Source organism: Stomoxys calcitrans, chromosome 2, assembly GCF_963082655.1.
Source record: "Stomoxys calcitrans chromosome 2, idStoCalc2.1, whole genome shotgun sequence".
In the NCBI taxonomy this organism is placed as follows: domain Eukaryota; kingdom Metazoa; phylum Arthropoda; class Insecta; order Diptera; family Muscidae; genus Stomoxys; species Stomoxys calcitrans.
In genome coordinates this window covers 150,698,436-150,716,272 of record NC_081553.1, presented here as the reverse complement: position 1 = coordinate 150,716,272, position 17,837 = coordinate 150,698,436, and the positions used below count along the sequence as shown (strand labels likewise).

Sequence of the window (17,837 nt, the reverse complement as noted above, 5' to 3'; positions counted from 1 at the left end):
AATTTAGAAAAATTTACAGAATGTCATATTTCATAGCCAAATTGGTTGCTGAAATCTTAGGCAAGAAATGCATGTACAGAGACAAAAGTTACCATCACAATGTTTATGTAAAATTTGGCCGACCGAGGTCGACACTTGAAAGGTGATCCCTCTATTGACCTCAATATTAATTCGCAATTTAATGTCAATTCTCTTACACGGATAATTCCACAATAATTCAAAATCTGACGTCCAAAGACTTACATAGCCTGGCCGCCTTTAATTAGGGGTTTTTCTTTCTCGACATCTCAGCAAACAATTTATGTTGACAAAGACTAAATTCTTTATTTGGTGTAGTTGTTTTTCTTTCAGAATTCTGGGATAATCGCTCATGGATTCTTGTTGGCTAAGCGCCTCCGCAACATTGAATTTTCTAGAATGGCCCAAAGGCGTCCTTTAAATATAGCAAGAACCCCTTTTTAGAATGCTAAATCTTATTATGAATCAAGGATCTGGCGATCTGTTACAGCAAACACTTTGGGAAGGAAAAGCGAGAATTTATAAAATATTGTGTGAAATAAAAATATTAATATGTGGACGCATTCCGAATGTTTACTGTGGAATATGAAGGATCTACCTTGGACATAAGAAAATATTCGAATAAACACTTTCTTAAGAAATACAAAATTTGAGATACTTTTTGTATTCTTTATATTTGCAACAAGCTGACCCGGGCCCGCTCCGCTGCGCCTTCTTTTACTTTATAAGGAACAAAATATTCCTTGGAATATTTATTTTCGACAATTAAAGAGCTTTTAGTGAAATTCTTTGCTACGAAAATAGTATATCGCTTGACTAACAGTTTAACAATATAAGTGCCTTTATCTGAATCCCATATGATCCTTATTGGTCTACGAATTTAAGTTTGGATGTAAGATGTACTCCATTCTTAAAATACTTTATTTCAGCCCGATATTCTCATAATATCTGATTTAGGGATGTTTTTGGGGGTGAGGTGGTCCCCCAGACACTTGGCCCTGAAAAAATATCAGCATCGCGCTCTTCTTTCAAATACCATTTATTTAAACCCCATATTGCCATTGGTTTAAGGGAGTTTACACGATGAGGCGTCCCCCGAACACATGGCCCAAAATAGGTTATGAAATTCGTTTTCTAATATCAAATATCTTTCATTTGAGCTACATATTGGTATGGTCGAAAACTTGTTACCCTTTTGGGGGGGTTTTGGGGAAGGGGTGATGCCCTAAATACATGGTCCTACATTTGGATATCAAATTCGTATTCTACTCCCAAATAACTTTATTTGAGCCCCATATTGCGATGGTCAGTAAATAATTGCTGTTTGTGGGGTATATTGAGAAAGGTATACGCCCAGAAAATTGGTCCCGAAAGTGGGTATCAATTCTTGCTCTTCCCCCAATACCTTTCATTTAGGCTCCAAATTGACATGATCGGTAAATATGGCCGATTTAGGGGTATTTTGGGGATTAGGGTGGTACCCCAAACACTAAGCCAGGAAAATATACCAGCAACATAATCTATTCTCATATATCTATATATCTTTTATTTGAACCCCATATTGCCATTGGCCTCAAAATTGAATATCAAATTCGTTTTCTAATCTTATTTAAACTCCTTATTTCAAAAGTCAGCAAATATGTCCATTATGCGGTATTGGCCCTAAAAAATATAAATATTTAGTTCCACTCTCTTTACGACCCAAATTGTCTTGGTGGCAAAAACGTCCTATTTGGGGGTTGTTATGGTGGTGGGACGTCCCCTAGACAGTTGGTCCCTAATGTTAACGTCAGATATCAGATACGTTTTCTTATCCTAACTACCTTTCATTTGAGTCCCATATTGTCGTGATTGGTCTAAATATATGTTTGGTAGGTTTTAGGGTGGGGCTGCCCCCTAGGTACCCCATCCGAAATTTGGATACCAAATTTTTATTTTTAGAGTACTATATGAGAGCACACAAAATTCATGCCGGGATTTGAACTCAGACGCTCGGTGTCATCGACGGACATGCCAACCTCTCCGCCACGGTGGCCTCCAGTCATCCTAGTCAATGGAAACTTGCCATTAACAATTTTGTTGTTCAACCTTCTGAATTCAATTACCAAACGCCATTTTTTATTACCGTCCGTGGACTTCTTTGGAGCCACCAATAGCTGGGAATTATAGGGGCTGACAGCTTCTCCACCTTTGCACAAATTTCTTTCATCTGTGTCTTGACACAAATTTCTTTCATCTGTGTCTTTGCACAAATTTCTTTCATCTGTGTCTCTGGTAGCTGTAGTTCTTTATGTATACCGGAGATTTATCGGAGATTAGAATGTGTTGCCCGTAAAAGATGTTTACACTTCACCTCTCACCTGGTAGGTGAAATATATCTTGAAATTCGTTCATAATTGACGTGATAGCCTCTTTTGCGGATCGCTAGTCCCTATGTCCAAGCCAAGGCGTATTTAATAAGGTGACCGCATCAGCGAAATGCTACAACAAAGCATCTTTTTTGGGAACTTGATGTGTCAAAATTGGTTAATAGGGCGAAGATAATTTGATTCGCCCTGACATAAAATAAATAATAAATTTTTCGGCAAATTTGCTTCGACCAATCAGAGCAAGAAGAAAAAAGTTTATTAATTTTTGAGTGTCAAGTAAGAAAACACATATTTAAAAATGTTCAAAATTCCAATTAGCTCCAGAGGCTTTACCCACAAAACTGGCTGGAAAATTGAGGTCCGATCTGTGTGGTGTTGAATGCTGTCACGAGAAGCTTAGCTGCGAGCTACCGGGCACGGCCACAGGTAGCAGATAGTCGAATGCTCCATACGGAGTAGCTGTAACAGGAGTCACGGACAATCAGCGATATCGAGCGGTAAGTCTCAGTGAGAGGTCGGGCGGCACCGACTCTTGCGCAAATACTGGCAAGTTTAAATAGTTTTCACAAGATTATTGTACCCGTAGTTAGCTACCAATTGCTAACAAATGGCTCAAATGGGAAGATTGTGGTTAGAGTTCAATCACCACAAGGAGGGGTTGTGTACCCCCATTTTGCCTCTTGGATATCTGCCGGATTTTCAGGTCATTTGGAAAGGACACTTAAAATTTGTTGGCTACGAGGATTACATTGTTGTTGTTGTTGTTATAGCAGTTTATTGTGTACTATCTTTCGTCTGCTTGATTCTGTTGAGTGTCAAGACCCAGGAACTCCGCGACTAAGATGGGGTGCGTTCACAGGGATCTGGGTCTGAGTCGAGTGGGTCTGGCCGGGCAGTAAAACAGGTGACATGTATCGTGCGGTCCCTGGTTACAATCGGGACGTACATCTTGCACGTCGGCATCAATCCTAGCTCTGTGGGAATTGAGACGGATGCATCTGCCGGAACGTAATTGAGCCAGAACTACTCTGGTTTGCCGGGGGAGGTCGATTTCTTCGGGTGCAATGGGTGGCGGTCGTTCTCCAAGGACTACATTCACCCGGTAGCCAATTAACGCGTCTGCTACCGTGTCTGCATGAATGTTGTTCAGACCCGCTTGATATGCCGCTTGATCTAGAGGTTCTCTCTTGTACCGCTGAACCTCACGCTCTAGATCGTGTAGATCTACCTTAAGGCTTCTGGGCGGTGGGTATCTATCCACAAGATGATGATTTGGATGGTTTCTGCGGTAACAGCCCAAAAGGTATTGCTTAGACAGCATGTAGTTATGTCTTCGCACTGGTAGGATCTTTGTCTCCTGATGGAGGTGGTCCACATGAGAACAGAGGAGACAGCCCGTCGCAGTTCGGAGGGCGGCATTCTGACAGATCTGAATATTATTCCACTGCGTGTCACAAAGTTGACGTGACCACACTGGCGCTGCATAACTTACCACAGACCGGCCAATTGCTTTGTACGTGGTCAACAAGGTTTCTTTGTCTGCACCCCAAGTGATGCCAGCAAGTGACTTGAGGACCTTGTTTCTACTTTTGACTTTATTGGAGATTGCTGTGGCATGTGGGGAGAAAGTGTAGGAGCTGTCAAATGTGACGCCAAGTATTTTGGGACACTTGATGGTCGGAATCATTTTTCCATCGACAATCACAGTCAGCTCAGTATTCACCTCACGCGTATTTGTAGTGAACAGTGTGGCTGAAGATTTGGTGGCGGATATCTTCAGATGTCTTGCAGCGAAATATGAGGCAAGCTCGTTGAGGTAGACGTTCAACCTATCGCAGATGTCATCAATGGGTGGGGGGGCCTGATGCCATGATCGTACAATCGTCCGCATATGATACGATCTCTATGCCGTCTGGAGGAGGTGGGATGGAGGATAGGTAGAGGTTAAACAGTGCCGGAGATATCACCCCACCTTGGGGAACTCCCTGTTTCACTCTACGGTGTTTCGACTTCTTATTCCTAAATTCCACAAATGACTGGCGGCCACAGAGATAATTCCCGACCCAACGTTTCAGGCCTGGAGGAACGTGTTGGCGATGTCCTCAAATAATTTGGCATGGCTGACCGTGTCGAATGCCTTCGATAGGTCCAGTGCCACGAGGACCGTCCTATCACATGGCCTGGGTTGATTGAAGCCACGGCAAATGTGTGTGGTGATGACATGCAAAGCTTTTGTTGTGCTGTGCAGTCTCCGAAATCCATGTTGATGCTCGGCGAATGGAAATTCTCCTACGAGGCTCGGGAGGAGTAATGCCTCAAGCGTCTTTGCCACCGGTCTGTACGACTCCCCCAAACTCGGGTCTTTTCCAGGCTTCAGTAGCGGGATCACTCTGCCCATTTTCCAGAAATCGGGAACTATAAGAGTGTTCAATGACAGGTTAAGGACAGTGGTAAGGTACTCAACTCCAGGTGAATCCAGATTCTTCAGCATCAATGTAGAGATTCCGTCGGGGCCCAACGCCTTCGAAGATTTGGCGCCACGGATGACATTCGTAACTTCGCCCACCGTAAATTGTGATGGCTGTTCATCGGATCGGAGACCACGAATACGGCGAATGGCTCTCCTCCTTGCACTGTCTCTCTCGGGATGCGCAATAAATTGACGGTTGAACAACCTGGCGCATCTCTTCGGATCAGTCACGGTTATCTCGCCAAAAGTGACTGAGGTCCTGTCGTCCCGTCTACCGGGGTTCGAGAGAGACTTAACAGTGGCCCACAGTTTGCCTGCACCGGTGCCTAAGTTACATTGCTCCAAGTGTTCCAGCCACAAATTCCGCTTATGTTCGTTGACTACCCTGTTTATTTCCAGATTAAGCTCGCTGATTCTGGGGTTAGCGGGGTCCATAGCATGAATCCCATCACGCTCGTCTGCGAGTACCACTGCTTGCGCCGAGAAATTGGGTCGCACTTGTGGTATTCGATCGGCTGGTATAAAGCGAGCGGCTGCATTTACCTTGCTCTGGTCACATGGCGGTCTTAAGCCTGTTTTGTGGTGATGAGGAGGAGTCATAGACGCTTGAGCACCTATTGTGAGATTGCCCTGAAATCTCCTTTCTTGACTACTATAGCTTTAAATTGAATATTGGAGGGAGCTTCTCCAGACCGCCTAGCCGTTGGCTCCCAATATTCTTCAATTTTATGTCTGACATTGTACTGACGACCTTGTACTGGAGGCCACCGTAGCGCAGAGGTTAGCATGTGCGCCTATGACGCTGAACGCATGGGTTCGAATCCTGGCGAGACCATCAAAAAAAATGTTCAGCGGTGGTTTTCCCCTACTAATGGTGGCAACATCTGTGAGGTACTATGCCATGTAAAACTTCTTTCCAAAGAGTTATCGTACTGCGGCACGCCTTTCGGACTCGGCTATAAAAAGGAGGCGTTGAGCTTAAAACTTGAATCGGACCGCACTCATTGATATGTGAGAAGTTTGCCCCTGTTCCTTAGTGGATTGTTCATCGGAAAAATTTTCAATTTGCATTGTACTGAGGTAAATTTTATCGATGTTCTTCGGTGCGACATAATAGACCAAAGATCCCTGAGTGAAAGTGATAGTGGATGAGGTTGCTAGACGCGTGTGATTATATACCCTAAGTTTAAAAACCATAACAGCAGCAAACACAATGTATAAAATATTTATTTTGATGTTTATATTTTTGTAGGGTGAATTCAAAAATGAGTTGACATATCAAATTCTCTCAGCTGGGTTGATGCGGACACCTGATAAATACGCCTTGGTCCAAGCTCTCCAATAATCCATTCAATCTGCTGCCCTGAAATAAATCTATTGGCATAGTATATATCGTAATTCTTCAAACTGTGTATTTCCAATTCAATTTCGTCTAAATCAATCGGTGTATGAGTAGTATTTAAAATATTCACGTGCTCTGGCATCAAACAATTTGCCACGAAAACCACATTCTTTGGTTTTCGTACTCTTTGTTGAGTATTATGCTCCCTTCATGTACTTATATGTCAACAGGGACAACTATCTCGGTTCTCGTGGGTACCGCCAAGCTTTTCTTTTTCTGCTTGGTGTGCAATGGCAATATTATGTCATTTCCGTTTATGGTAACAGTTACCGTGCAAGTTTCAAAATCGATTTTGAACACGTATTCTGCTGAAATATCCCTTCCTTTTATTCCATCAGTTTGGATCGGGAATTTTTTATCGACTATATAAAATTTGTGTGTTAATATCTCTTCTTCAATCGATAGGTTCAGATTATACGTTCCCAAACACAGTACACCATTTTCTGTAATTCCGGTTAATCTTGCTGTTTCATTAATATTCATATTGGCAAAACCGTTATTCTTACATAAGTTTCTATTCGTAGCACTGCATCCCAGGATCAGGAATGCACTGAATTTGATATTGATATAAAAACATCTCATACTTGGCTCTTCTGGATGACGTCCTCCATCATCGGGCCCTCGCAGTTTCCCTGCTCCTCATATGAAAACGTTCTATATTATCTAGCACGGTTCAGATTTCATGAACTATTTTCATTCTGATTGCCTCTACTGAAGTAGCGGTTCCTATAAAACAACCACAGCTATTATTATTATAAGTATTTTAACCACTGTGTACATCGTACACATCTCTATTTTTATTACTAAATTAATTCTTGTATTTCTGGCTGTTATCATCGTATCCATTATTATTTCTATACTTTACTTTTAACTTTAATTGGCTATGACAGAACATTTGCTCAACTAGCTGAACGTAGAATAGCGTTTCAAGCGCCTCGATCTTCTGCGCTCATTCTAACATCTCTGACACCACTTGATCTTTCCATCGGGCTTTTGGTTGTTGTAGTTGTAGCAGTGTGTTGTACACTGAGGCGGCAGCCCTTGCCAATGGAGAACTCCATCGGGTCAATTTGGTACGTACAACCGGCTGCCATGGGATTGATCGGGTTTTTAGTCTTCCGGGTTTGCGTGTACCACTGTGTTTGCCTTCAAAATGACTTCTTTGCTGGAACTTCTTCATCCATTCTGACAATATGACCTAGCCAACGCAGCCGTTGTATTTTGATGCGTGAAACTGTGCTATCGTCGTCGAACAGCTCATACAGCTTATGGTTCATTCGTCGCCTATATTCTCCATTCACGCAAACTGGTCCATATATTTTACGAAGAATCTTTCTCTCAAATACTCCAAGCACTGCCTCATCTGCTTTCACAATGGGTACTTTGAAAGCCGCAGAACCATATAAAAAAAAACGGGTAGTATCAGTGTCTTGTATAGTGTAATCTTCGTCTGTCGAGAGGTGGCCTTGTTTCTAAACTGCTTACTTAGTCCAAAGTAACATCTGTTTGACAGTATTATTCTTCGCTTTATCTCAAAACTGGTGTCATTCGTTTCGTGTGTGCCGAGGTAAAAAAAGTTACTGATTATCTCAAAGTTGGGGTTCCCAACTTTCTCCATTTTCTTTATCTGCTCGGTTGTACAAGTCGTTTTGGGAGTTGAAACCATCCATTACGTCTAATCTCCATTTACTGCCAGACCCATTTTCACTGACGCTCTTTCGATTCTTTCAATGGCTGCAGTTACTACTTCCGGTGACCGACCTATGATGTCGTCGGCATAGGCGAGTAGCATGTGTTCTCTTTTGAGTAGTGTGCCATATCTAATCACATCTGCATCTCGTATGATCTCCAGCAGGATATTAAAGAGATCACACGATAGGCTGCCTCCTTGTCTGAAACCTCGTTTGATATAAAATGGTTCGGAGAGATTCTTTCCTATTCTTACTGAGGAACGCCTATCAGCAAGTGTCAGCCTGCAGAGTCTTATTAATTTTGCAGGGATACCAAACTCAGACATGGCTAGCAATACCTTTGAACGTAAAGGAGTATCGAAAGCGGCTTAGTAGTCAACAAAGAGATGGTAGGTGTTGATTTGTCCTTCTCGGGTCTTTTCCAGGATGTGAATATCTGGTCCAGGGTGGATTTACCAGGTCTAAAGCCGCATTAATAGGGCTTTAGGTTTTAATCTTTCACACAGTACGCTCGAGAGTAGTATGGGGAGAAGACTTATTCCTCTGTAGTTGGCACATTCCGTCTTGTCTCTTTTCATGTTTACGGGACATAGTATGCTGAGGTTCCAATCATCGGCTATGCGTTCTTCTAGCCAGATTGCGCAGATAAGCTGATGCATACGCCTTCAGCGGGTAACCCATCGGCTCCTGCTGCCTTGTTGTTCTTTAGTCGGAAACTGCTACTTGGACCTCATTCTGACTAGGAGGTAAGCATTCTATACCATCATCATTGTCTGATTCTGCGGTATCATCTTTGCCGCCAACGTCGGACACCAGCAGTTTAGGTAAACTGTTCTTTCCATATCCTCACCATGCAATCTGTGTCAGTAACCAGATTTTCTTCTTTGATTCTGCAGGAGGATGCAGGCAGCACCAAAGCCATCGGTTTGATGTTTAATTCTTTGGTCAAATTTCTGGATTTCATTCAGACTCCTGTATATCTCAATTAGCTCACACTCATGTCTTTCCATTTCCCATTTCTTTTTGCGGAATAGACGTTTCTCCTCTCTCCTTTTCTCCCGACACATCTCCTTTATCTGGTGCGTTTCTACTAATTGCAGGGTCGCTCTATATGCCGCATTCTTGGCTTCGGTAGCATATCGACACTCTTGGTCGTACCATGGGTTTCCGGTACCCATGTACGGATTTCGCGCCATTTTCCATGAAGTAGGCAATAGTTTGCCACTGCGCCATTATATCATCGGAACAAGGAGTGCTTTCATCAAGCAGTTGGGTCAGTCTAGTGGGGTACGCCACTGCCATCTATTGTGTTTGCAGCTTTTCAATGTCCAGCTTCCGTGCAGAGTCAGATCGTACTTTCCTCGCCTTGTCCAAACGGGTGCGAAACTTTGCTGCAACAAGGTAATGATGCGAATCTATATTCGCTCCACTGATCGATCGTACATCTAACACGTTGAATGAATGCCTTCCATCAATCGCAACGTAAACAATTTGGTTCCTCATGTTTTAATCAGGTATCAGCCATGTGGCTTTGTGAATATTTTTATGTTGAAATCTGGTGCTACTAACTACCATGTTTTTTGCCGCGGCGAAATCTATCTGCCTCAACCCATTACTAGACGTTATCTCGTGGAAGCTAAACTATCCGACTGTTGTACCAAAAATGTCTTTCTTCCCTATCTTGGCATTAAAATCTCTCAGAACGATTTGCATATGATGGGCGAGGCAGCGATCATATTCTCTCTCATAGAAAATATCCTTGGTCTGCTCGTCTTTGTCTTCCGTCGGGGCATGGGCACAAATAAGGGTGATGCTGAAGAATTTAGCTTTTATGCGGATTGTGGCTAGCCTCTCATCCACCGGAGTAAAGCTGGAGACAAGGTGTTTCATTCTCCGACTAACCACAAATCCACAGCCAAATTCATGCCTCGTGTAATGGCAACTATAGTATAGTTCGTCACCGTTTGGTGTTGTATTGACGCCATTCCCAGTTCATCGCACTGCCTGTAAGGCGGTAATATCTGCCTTGAACTTCTCTAATACATCACCCGGCGCGTATACTGCACCTTCTCTATAAAGAGTGCGGACATTCCCGTTGCAGATCCGCAAATCATGGTCCTTTTTCCGTTTGCGTGGGTCGTCAAAGTTGGGGTTTTTGTTGGAAATGAAGATTGTACTTTAAATAAATAAACTTTGTTATAATGTATGGTAGTATGCTATGAAATATTAGTTATGAAAACTACCCTTTGTATGTATATTGAAAAATAAAATTTTTCATTCGTTTGCTTGTTTTTGAATATAAAACACGTCTTTTAAAGATTGTACTTTAAATAAATAAACTTTGTTATAATGTATGGTAGTATGCTATGAAATATTAGTTATGAAAACTACCCTTTGTATGTATATTGAAAAATAAAATTTTTCATTCGTTTGCTTGTTTTTGAATATAAAACACGTCTTTTAACAGTTTTTACTATTCCTTTGTTTCTCATAGTAGTTCTCATAGATTTCCGGGGGCGGAAAATTATTATAATGGATACAATTATTTCTATTATTGTTGTTATTGTGTTATACCCATTACCACGACCATAATACTTATTTCCCTAAGCATATTCGTAACCACGACTCAATCTACCGTTTGTATTAGAATTGCCATTACCATTATTGCCCCTTTTGGTATTAAATGCAAATAAATTCTTATCCTGAAGGCCAAGGGTCTTCAAAGCCGTTGCACTCCTCTGTGCTGCCTTGTTTAATGTTTGTGGGGGATTCGCTAACAAAATAGTTTTATACGCCTCATTTACCTTTCACGAAGACATTGAGTTCAAAATTATCATTCACTCTGTATATTGCATTGCCCTAGTCTCCACCGATGGTTTCGACAAACTATTTATCTGAAACAAGCTCAACTGATCAGACAACTCCACTATTTTCTTAAGGACAAGGGAGATTCCAGTAATTGTTCCTTGCTTTTTTCCCTTTTTTTAAATGATTATCATTTGTAATCTAATTTATGGGGGATGGGCGGCCACTCAGTGAGTTGGCCTTGAAAATATATATCGGGTTCGTGTTCTACTCTAAAAACCCTCTTATTTAAGCCTCATATTGCAATAGTCAGCAAATACTTCCTATTTGGGTGGTGTAATGGGGGTGGGGTGGCCACATAGACACTTTTCCGAATATTGATATCAGATTCGTGCTTTATTCCCAAAGAGCTTTCATTTGAGCCCCATATTGCTATGGTTGTAAATTTGTCAGATTCGAATTCTACACTCAAATACCTTTTATTTAAGCCCCATTTTCCCATGGTCAGAATATAAGTCCTGTTTGGGGGGTGTTTTGGGGAAGGGATGGACCCTCAAAAACGTGGTCCCACATTTGGGTATTAGATTCGTATTCTACTCGCAAATACCTTTCATCTGAGTCCCATATTGTCATGGTCGGTAAATATGTCCGATTTAGGGGTATTTTGGGGTTTGGGGTGGTCCCCCTAACACTTGGTCCGACAATTGGATATCAGATACGTTTTCTTATCCTAGCTACCTTTCATTTGAGTCCCATATTGTCGTGATTGGTCTAAATATATGTTTGGTAGGTTTTAGGGTGGGTCGGCCCCCCTAGGTACCCCATCCGAAATTTGGATTCCAAATTTTTATTTTTAGGGTACTATATGAGAGCACACAAAATTTCGCTAAAATCGCACCACCCATCTCCGAGATCTGGCGTTTCTGAAAATTAGGGTAAGGAAGAGGGTCCGTTCAGTTATCTAAAAATGTAGTACCCTATTTTCACCACGGGATCATTATGTACCATCTGTGAAAATTTCAGGAACATCGGTTCAGACGTTTCTGAGTCCTTATAGAGTCTATAAAGAACACACAAACAAACAAGCACAAATTGATTTTTATATATAAGAAAGTAAGAGCATATGATATAAACTCATGTAGTATATGAAATAACATATATAACCATATTCATTCTAAAGTTATTTTAACTTTATACAGATTACATTTGACTTGCATAATGACACAATGTTTGCAACATGGGAGATTATATTAATAAAATAAAAATATTTTATTATAGATTGCAATATCGATCCAAATAAATACTTTTCTTGAATCTTATGACTAGAATCTCTTAACTTCGTCTAAATACAAGGGCAATCCCACGGCGGCAGGTTATACGTACCGGATTGACCCGTTGAGATTCTTCATCGGCAAGAGCTGATTAGGGGGTACAACACACTGCTACAACAACATCAAGGGCAAAAATATATATTTTCAAATAGAGAAGTGTATATTCAAATATTAATCATTTTTATGCACATATTTATTTTTAATGTATATATTTGCACACCATGTCATCTTGAAACGTTCATATTTATGACTTAAGAATGTTTTGTGTCAGTATCTCATTTCAAATTGAGCTAAAAAAGTTTGGCTATTAAGCGATCAGATTGAGTTTTCCATGTGTTTTAAATTTTTGTGAATAGGGCTGAATATCTTAATACATCGGAAAAGCAGGTGCCGAATTGCCGCATACGTGGTCGAGTGCGCTTTCGAATCGAATGAAATTTCATCCCGTATTTAATGGTTGCTATACCACTTGTATACAAATTTTTATATCCAAGTTTTTATGAATAATGTTCGATTTAAACATTCGCGTTCCTTAATTTCAAAAAATCCCGTTCAATAAAGAGATACATAACTTACAATAGAGAGATTTCGAACGATTTTACTCGTTCGCGTATGCGTTAATGCAGTCCCAATATATTGCAGCTAAAGTGGACAACCAATCAGTATAATATTGGGCAATAACGAAATGGGGACTATAACAACCCACTGCTCGAAATTTCAGTGAAATTCGCCCTATTATGGGCGAAAGTCTCTAAATCGAAAGATCGCTTAATATGACAGCTTATTCAAACGGAATGGCAAACTATTTTTACCCCATCCTATGGGGGTGGGTATAAAAAAGATTTGTTCTATCCATCTAAATGAACACAACGCTTTAAACATTCTTTGCCATAATCCCATGGCAGCCGGTTGTACGTACCGGGTTGACCCACGAAGTAATTAGTTGGCAAGGGCTGCCGCCTCAGAGTGCAACACACTGCTACAACAACAACATTTTTTCAATCCCATGGCCGCCGGTTGTACGCACCGGATTGACCCGATGGGATCTTCATCGGCAAGGGCTGCCGCCTCAGTGTACGTGTTCGTCTTTTTTCGTCATGGGAGAGGCACATCCCGGAGTGCCTTCTCCGCACGCTTCTGGTCCGTGCCGGGATTGAAAAGAACCCCGGACCCTGGTTCTGTTCCGTTTGCCAGAACCGCCTTCATCATCGGTCGTTGTCGGTGAGGTGTAACCGGTGCATGGAGTGGGTACATTTCCGATCTTGCTCTGGCCTAACTTCACTGCGGGAGTATAGTCATACTGGCTATGTCGCAAGGTGCTGTGCGAACATGGCCAGCAGTGGGTCACAAGCGTCGTCGTCGTCACCTTCGTCATCCTCGTCGTCGGACTATGTGACCCCCTCCCGTACGGCAATTTACGTAACGGCAGCATCCTAGCCCTAATATTGCCAGGCCAGTGCCGGGAAGTGTATCGTTCCTGCAGTTAAACTGCAACGGACTGTGTGGCAAGATCGATGAGATCGTGAACTTTATGTCGCTGCGATCCAGGAAACAAAGCTGACCAACACCTCCAGCTTGCACAGTTGTCACGGTTACAGGTTACGTAAGGATCGCTCAAGGAATGGAGGTGGGGGATTGGCCTTCGTTATACACTATTCCGTGCAGTGTAGACCTATCTCGCCAGCGCTTGACGCTAGTGACCCCTACATGGAATGTATGGGGATAGCAGTCAGGTCTGGTACTGCCGAGATAGAGATATACAACGTGTATATACCGCCGGTTGGTACCTGTGTCCCGATTAATGGCTTACATAGGCTTGCAACCCCGACATAAGAGGGTTGCTATCTGGCCATAATCATCTGCTTCTAGGGGATTTTAATGCGCATCACACGTCATGGCATTCTCCACTAGGTAACGACCAGCGTGGCATAGCTTTGGCAGAGCAGATAGATAGCTCCACGTTTTGCACGGTGAATGAGGATGCCCCCACTAGGATTACGAGGAGGTGCAGCAGCACGCCAGACATCTCAATTGCATCCCCTGATCTCCTGAGTGACGTATCCTGGCAAGCCGTCATCTCTTTGGGGTCAGACCACCTCCCCATAATTTTCACCATCGACCGACCCGACTTCATAACATCTGAGCGCCAAACGTTTATCAGTTATAAGAAGGCCGATTTGACTGTCTGCAGAGAGTATACCAATCGCCGCTTCAGTGAACTGCCACCCCCCTCTGATGTGCTTGTGGCCGAGAGGAAATTTCGAGACATCATTTACGCAGCAGCCGCTCGCTTTATACCAGCCGGTCGAATACCCCAAGTGCGACCCAATTTCCCGGCGCAAGCAGTGGTACTCGCAGACGAGCGTGATGGGATTCGTGCTATGGACACCGCTAACCCCAGAATCAGCGAGCTGAATCTGGAAATAAACAGGGTAGTCAACGAACATAAGCGGAATTTGTGGCTGGAACACTTGGAGCAATGTAACTTAGGCACCGGTGTAGCAAACTGTGGGCCACTGTTAAGTCACTCTCGAACCCCGGTAGACGGGATGACAGGACCTCAGTCACTTTTGGCGAGATAACCGTGACTGATCCGAAGAGATGCGCCATGTTGTGCAACCGTATGTTTATAGTGCATCCCGAGAGAGACAGGGCAAGGAGGAGAGCCATTCGCCGTATTCGTGGTCTCGGAGCCGATGAACAGCCATCACAATTTACGGTGGGCGAAGTCACGAATGTCATCCGTGCCGCCAAATTTTCTAAGGCGTTGGGCCCCGACGGAATCTCTACATTGATGTTGAAGAATCTGGATTCACCTGGAGTTGAGTACCTTACCACTGTCCTCATCCTGTTATTGAACACTCTTATAGTTCCCGATGTCTGGAAAATTGGCAGAGTGATCCCGCTACTGAAGCCTGGAAAAGATCCGAGTTTTGGGGAGACGTACAGACCGATCACCCTTCTCTCACCAGTGGCAAAGACGCTTGAGGCATTACTCCTCCCGAGCCTCGTAGGAGAATTTCCATTCGCCGAGCATCAACATGGATTTCGGAGACTGCACAGCACAACAGCTTTGCATGCCATCACCACACACATGGCAGCCGGTTGTACGCACCGGATTGACCCGATGGAATCTTCATCGGCAAGGGCTGCCGCCTCAGTGTACGTGTTCGTCTTTTTTCGTCATGGGAGAGGCACATCCCGGAATGCCTTCTCCGTATGCTTTTGGTCCGTGCCGGGATTGAAAAGAACCCCGGACCCTGGTTCTGTTCCGTTTGCCAGAACCGCCTTCATCATCGGTCAGTGTCAGTGAGGTGTAACAGGTGCTTGGAGTGGGTACATTTCCGTTCTTGCTCTGGCCTAACTTCGCTACGGGAGTATAGTCATACTGGCTATGTCGCTAGGTGCTGTGCGAACATAGCCAGCAGTGGGTCACAAGCGTCGCCGTCGTCGCCTTCGGCGTCCTCGTCGTCGGACTATGTGACCCCCCCGACCTCTCCCGTACGGCAATTTATGCAAAGACAGCACCCTAGCCCTACTATTGCCAGGCCAGTGTCGGGAAATGTATCGTTCCTGCAGTTAAACTGCAATGGACTGCGAGGCAAGATTGATGAGCTTGTAGATTTTATGAGTCGGAAGAGCATATCGGTCGCAGCGATCCAGGAGACAAAGCTGACTAACACCTGCAGCTTGCACAGTTGTCACGGCTACAATGTGCTACGTAAGGATCGCTCAAGGAATGGAGGTGGGGGATTGGCCTTCGTTATACACCATTCCGTGCAGTATTGACCTATCTCGCCTGCGCTTGACCCTAGTGACCCATACATGGAATGTATGGGGGTAGCAGTCAGGTCTGGTACTGCCGAGATAGAGATATACAACGTGTATATACCGCCGGTTGGCAGCTGTGTCCCGATTAATGGCCATGCCTACAGCCCCGACATAAGTGGGTTGCTATCTGGCCATAGTCGTCTGGTTCTGGGGGATTTCAATGCACATCACTCGTCATGGCATTCTCCCCTAGGCAACGACCAGCGTGGCATAGCTTTGGCAGAGCAGATAGATAGCTCCACGTTTTGCACGGTGAATGAGGATGCCCCCACTAGGATTACAAGGAGGTGCAGCAGCTCGCCAGACATCTCAATCGCATCCCCTGATCTCCTGAGTGACATATCCTGGCAAGCCGTCATCTCTTTGGGGTCAGACCACCTCCCCATAATCCTCACCATCGACCGACCACCCGACTTCATAACCTCTGAGCGCCGAACGTTCATCAACTACAAGAAGGCCAATTGGACTGGCTTCAGAGAGTATACCAATCGCCGCTTCAATGAACTGCCACCCCCCTCTGATGTGCTTGTGGCCGAGAGGAAATTCCGAGACATCATCAACGCAGCAGCCGCTCGCTTTATACCAGCCGGTCGAATACCGCAAGTGCGACCCAATTTCCCGGCGCAAGCAGTGGTACTCGCAGACGAGCGTGATGGGATTCGTGCTATGGACCCCGCTAACCCCAGAATCAGCGAGCTGAATCTGGAAATAAACAGGGTAGTCAACGAACATAAGCGGAATTTGTGGCTGGAACACTTGGAGCAATGTAACTTAGGCACCGGTGCAGGCAAATTGTGGGCCACTGTTAAGTCTCTCTCGAACCCCGGTAGACGGGACGACAGGACCTCAGTCACTTTTGGCGAGTTAACCGTGACTGATCCGAAGAGATGCGCCAGGTTGTTCAATCGTCAATTTATCGTGCATCCCGAGAGAGACAGTGGCTAAGACGCTTGAGGCATTACTCCTCCCGAGCCTCGTAGGAGAATTTCCATTCGCCGAGCATCAACATGGATTTCGGAGACTGCACAGCACAACAACAGCTTTGCATGCCATCACCGCACACATTTGCCATGGCTTCAATCAACCCAGGCCATGTGATAGGACGGTCCTCGTGGCATTGGACCTATCGAAGGCATTCGACACGGTCAGCCATGCCAAATTATTTGAGGACATCGCCAACACGTCCCTCCAGCCAGGCCTTAAACGTTGGGTCGCGAATTATCTGTGTGGCCGCCAGTCATTTGTGGAATTTAGGGATAAGAAGTCAAAACACCGTAGAGTGAAACAGGGAGTTCCCCAAGGCGGGGTGATATCTCCGGCTCTGTTTAACCTCTACCTATCCTCCATCCCACCTCCTCCAGACGGCATAGAGATCGTATCATATGCGGACGACTGTACGATCTTGGCATCAGGCCCCCCACCCATTGATGACATCTGCGATAGGTTGAACGTCTACCTCAACGAGCTTGCCTCATATTTCGCTGCAAGAAACCTGAAGATATCCGCCACCAAATCTTCAGCCACACTGTTCACTACAAATACGCGTGAGGTGAATTCTGAGCTGACTGTGATGGTCGATGGAGAATTGATTCCGACCATCAAGTGTCCCAAGATACTTGGCGTCACATTTGACAGCTCCTACACTTTCTCCCCACATGCCACAGCAATCTGCAATAAAGTCAAAAGTAGAAACAAGGTCCTCAAGTCACTTGCTGGCAGCACTTGGGGTGCAGACAAAGAAACCTTGTTGACCACGTACAAAGCAATTGGCCGGTCTGTGGTAAGTTATGCAGCGCCAGTGTGGTCACGTCAGCTTTGTGACACGCAGTGGAATAATATTCAGATCTGTCAGAATGCCGCCTTCCGAACTGCGACGGGCTGCCTCCTTAGTTCTCATGTGGACCACCTCCATCAGGAGAC

General features: G+C 44.3%; 1 protein-coding gene across 2 annotated transcripts; it reads right to left on the bottom strand.

Moving 5' to 3' along the window:
- Positions 1-1,894: 1,894 nt before the first annotated feature.
- On the bottom strand, positions 1,895-2,612 carry LOC131995187 (uncharacterized). Of its 2 annotated transcripts, XM_059363380.1 has the most exons (3): positions 2,379-2,612; positions 2,124-2,304; positions 1,895-2,064 (listed from the first exon to the last, which is right to left on the bottom strand). In XM_059363380.1, the coding sequence occupies exons 1-3, from the start codon at positions 2,410-2,412 to the stop codon at positions 1,956-1,958; spliced, it is 324 nt and encodes a 107-aa protein (XP_059219363.1). In that variant the 5' UTR covers positions 2,413-2,612; the 3' UTR covers positions 1,895-1,955. The 2 variants fall into 2 exon arrangements, with proteins under 2 accessions (XP_059219363.1, XP_059219362.1); XM_059363379.1 differs by having other exon boundaries at positions 1,895-2,304; positions 2,372-2,612.
- Between the last annotated feature and the right edge of the window lie 15,225 nt (positions 2,613-17,837).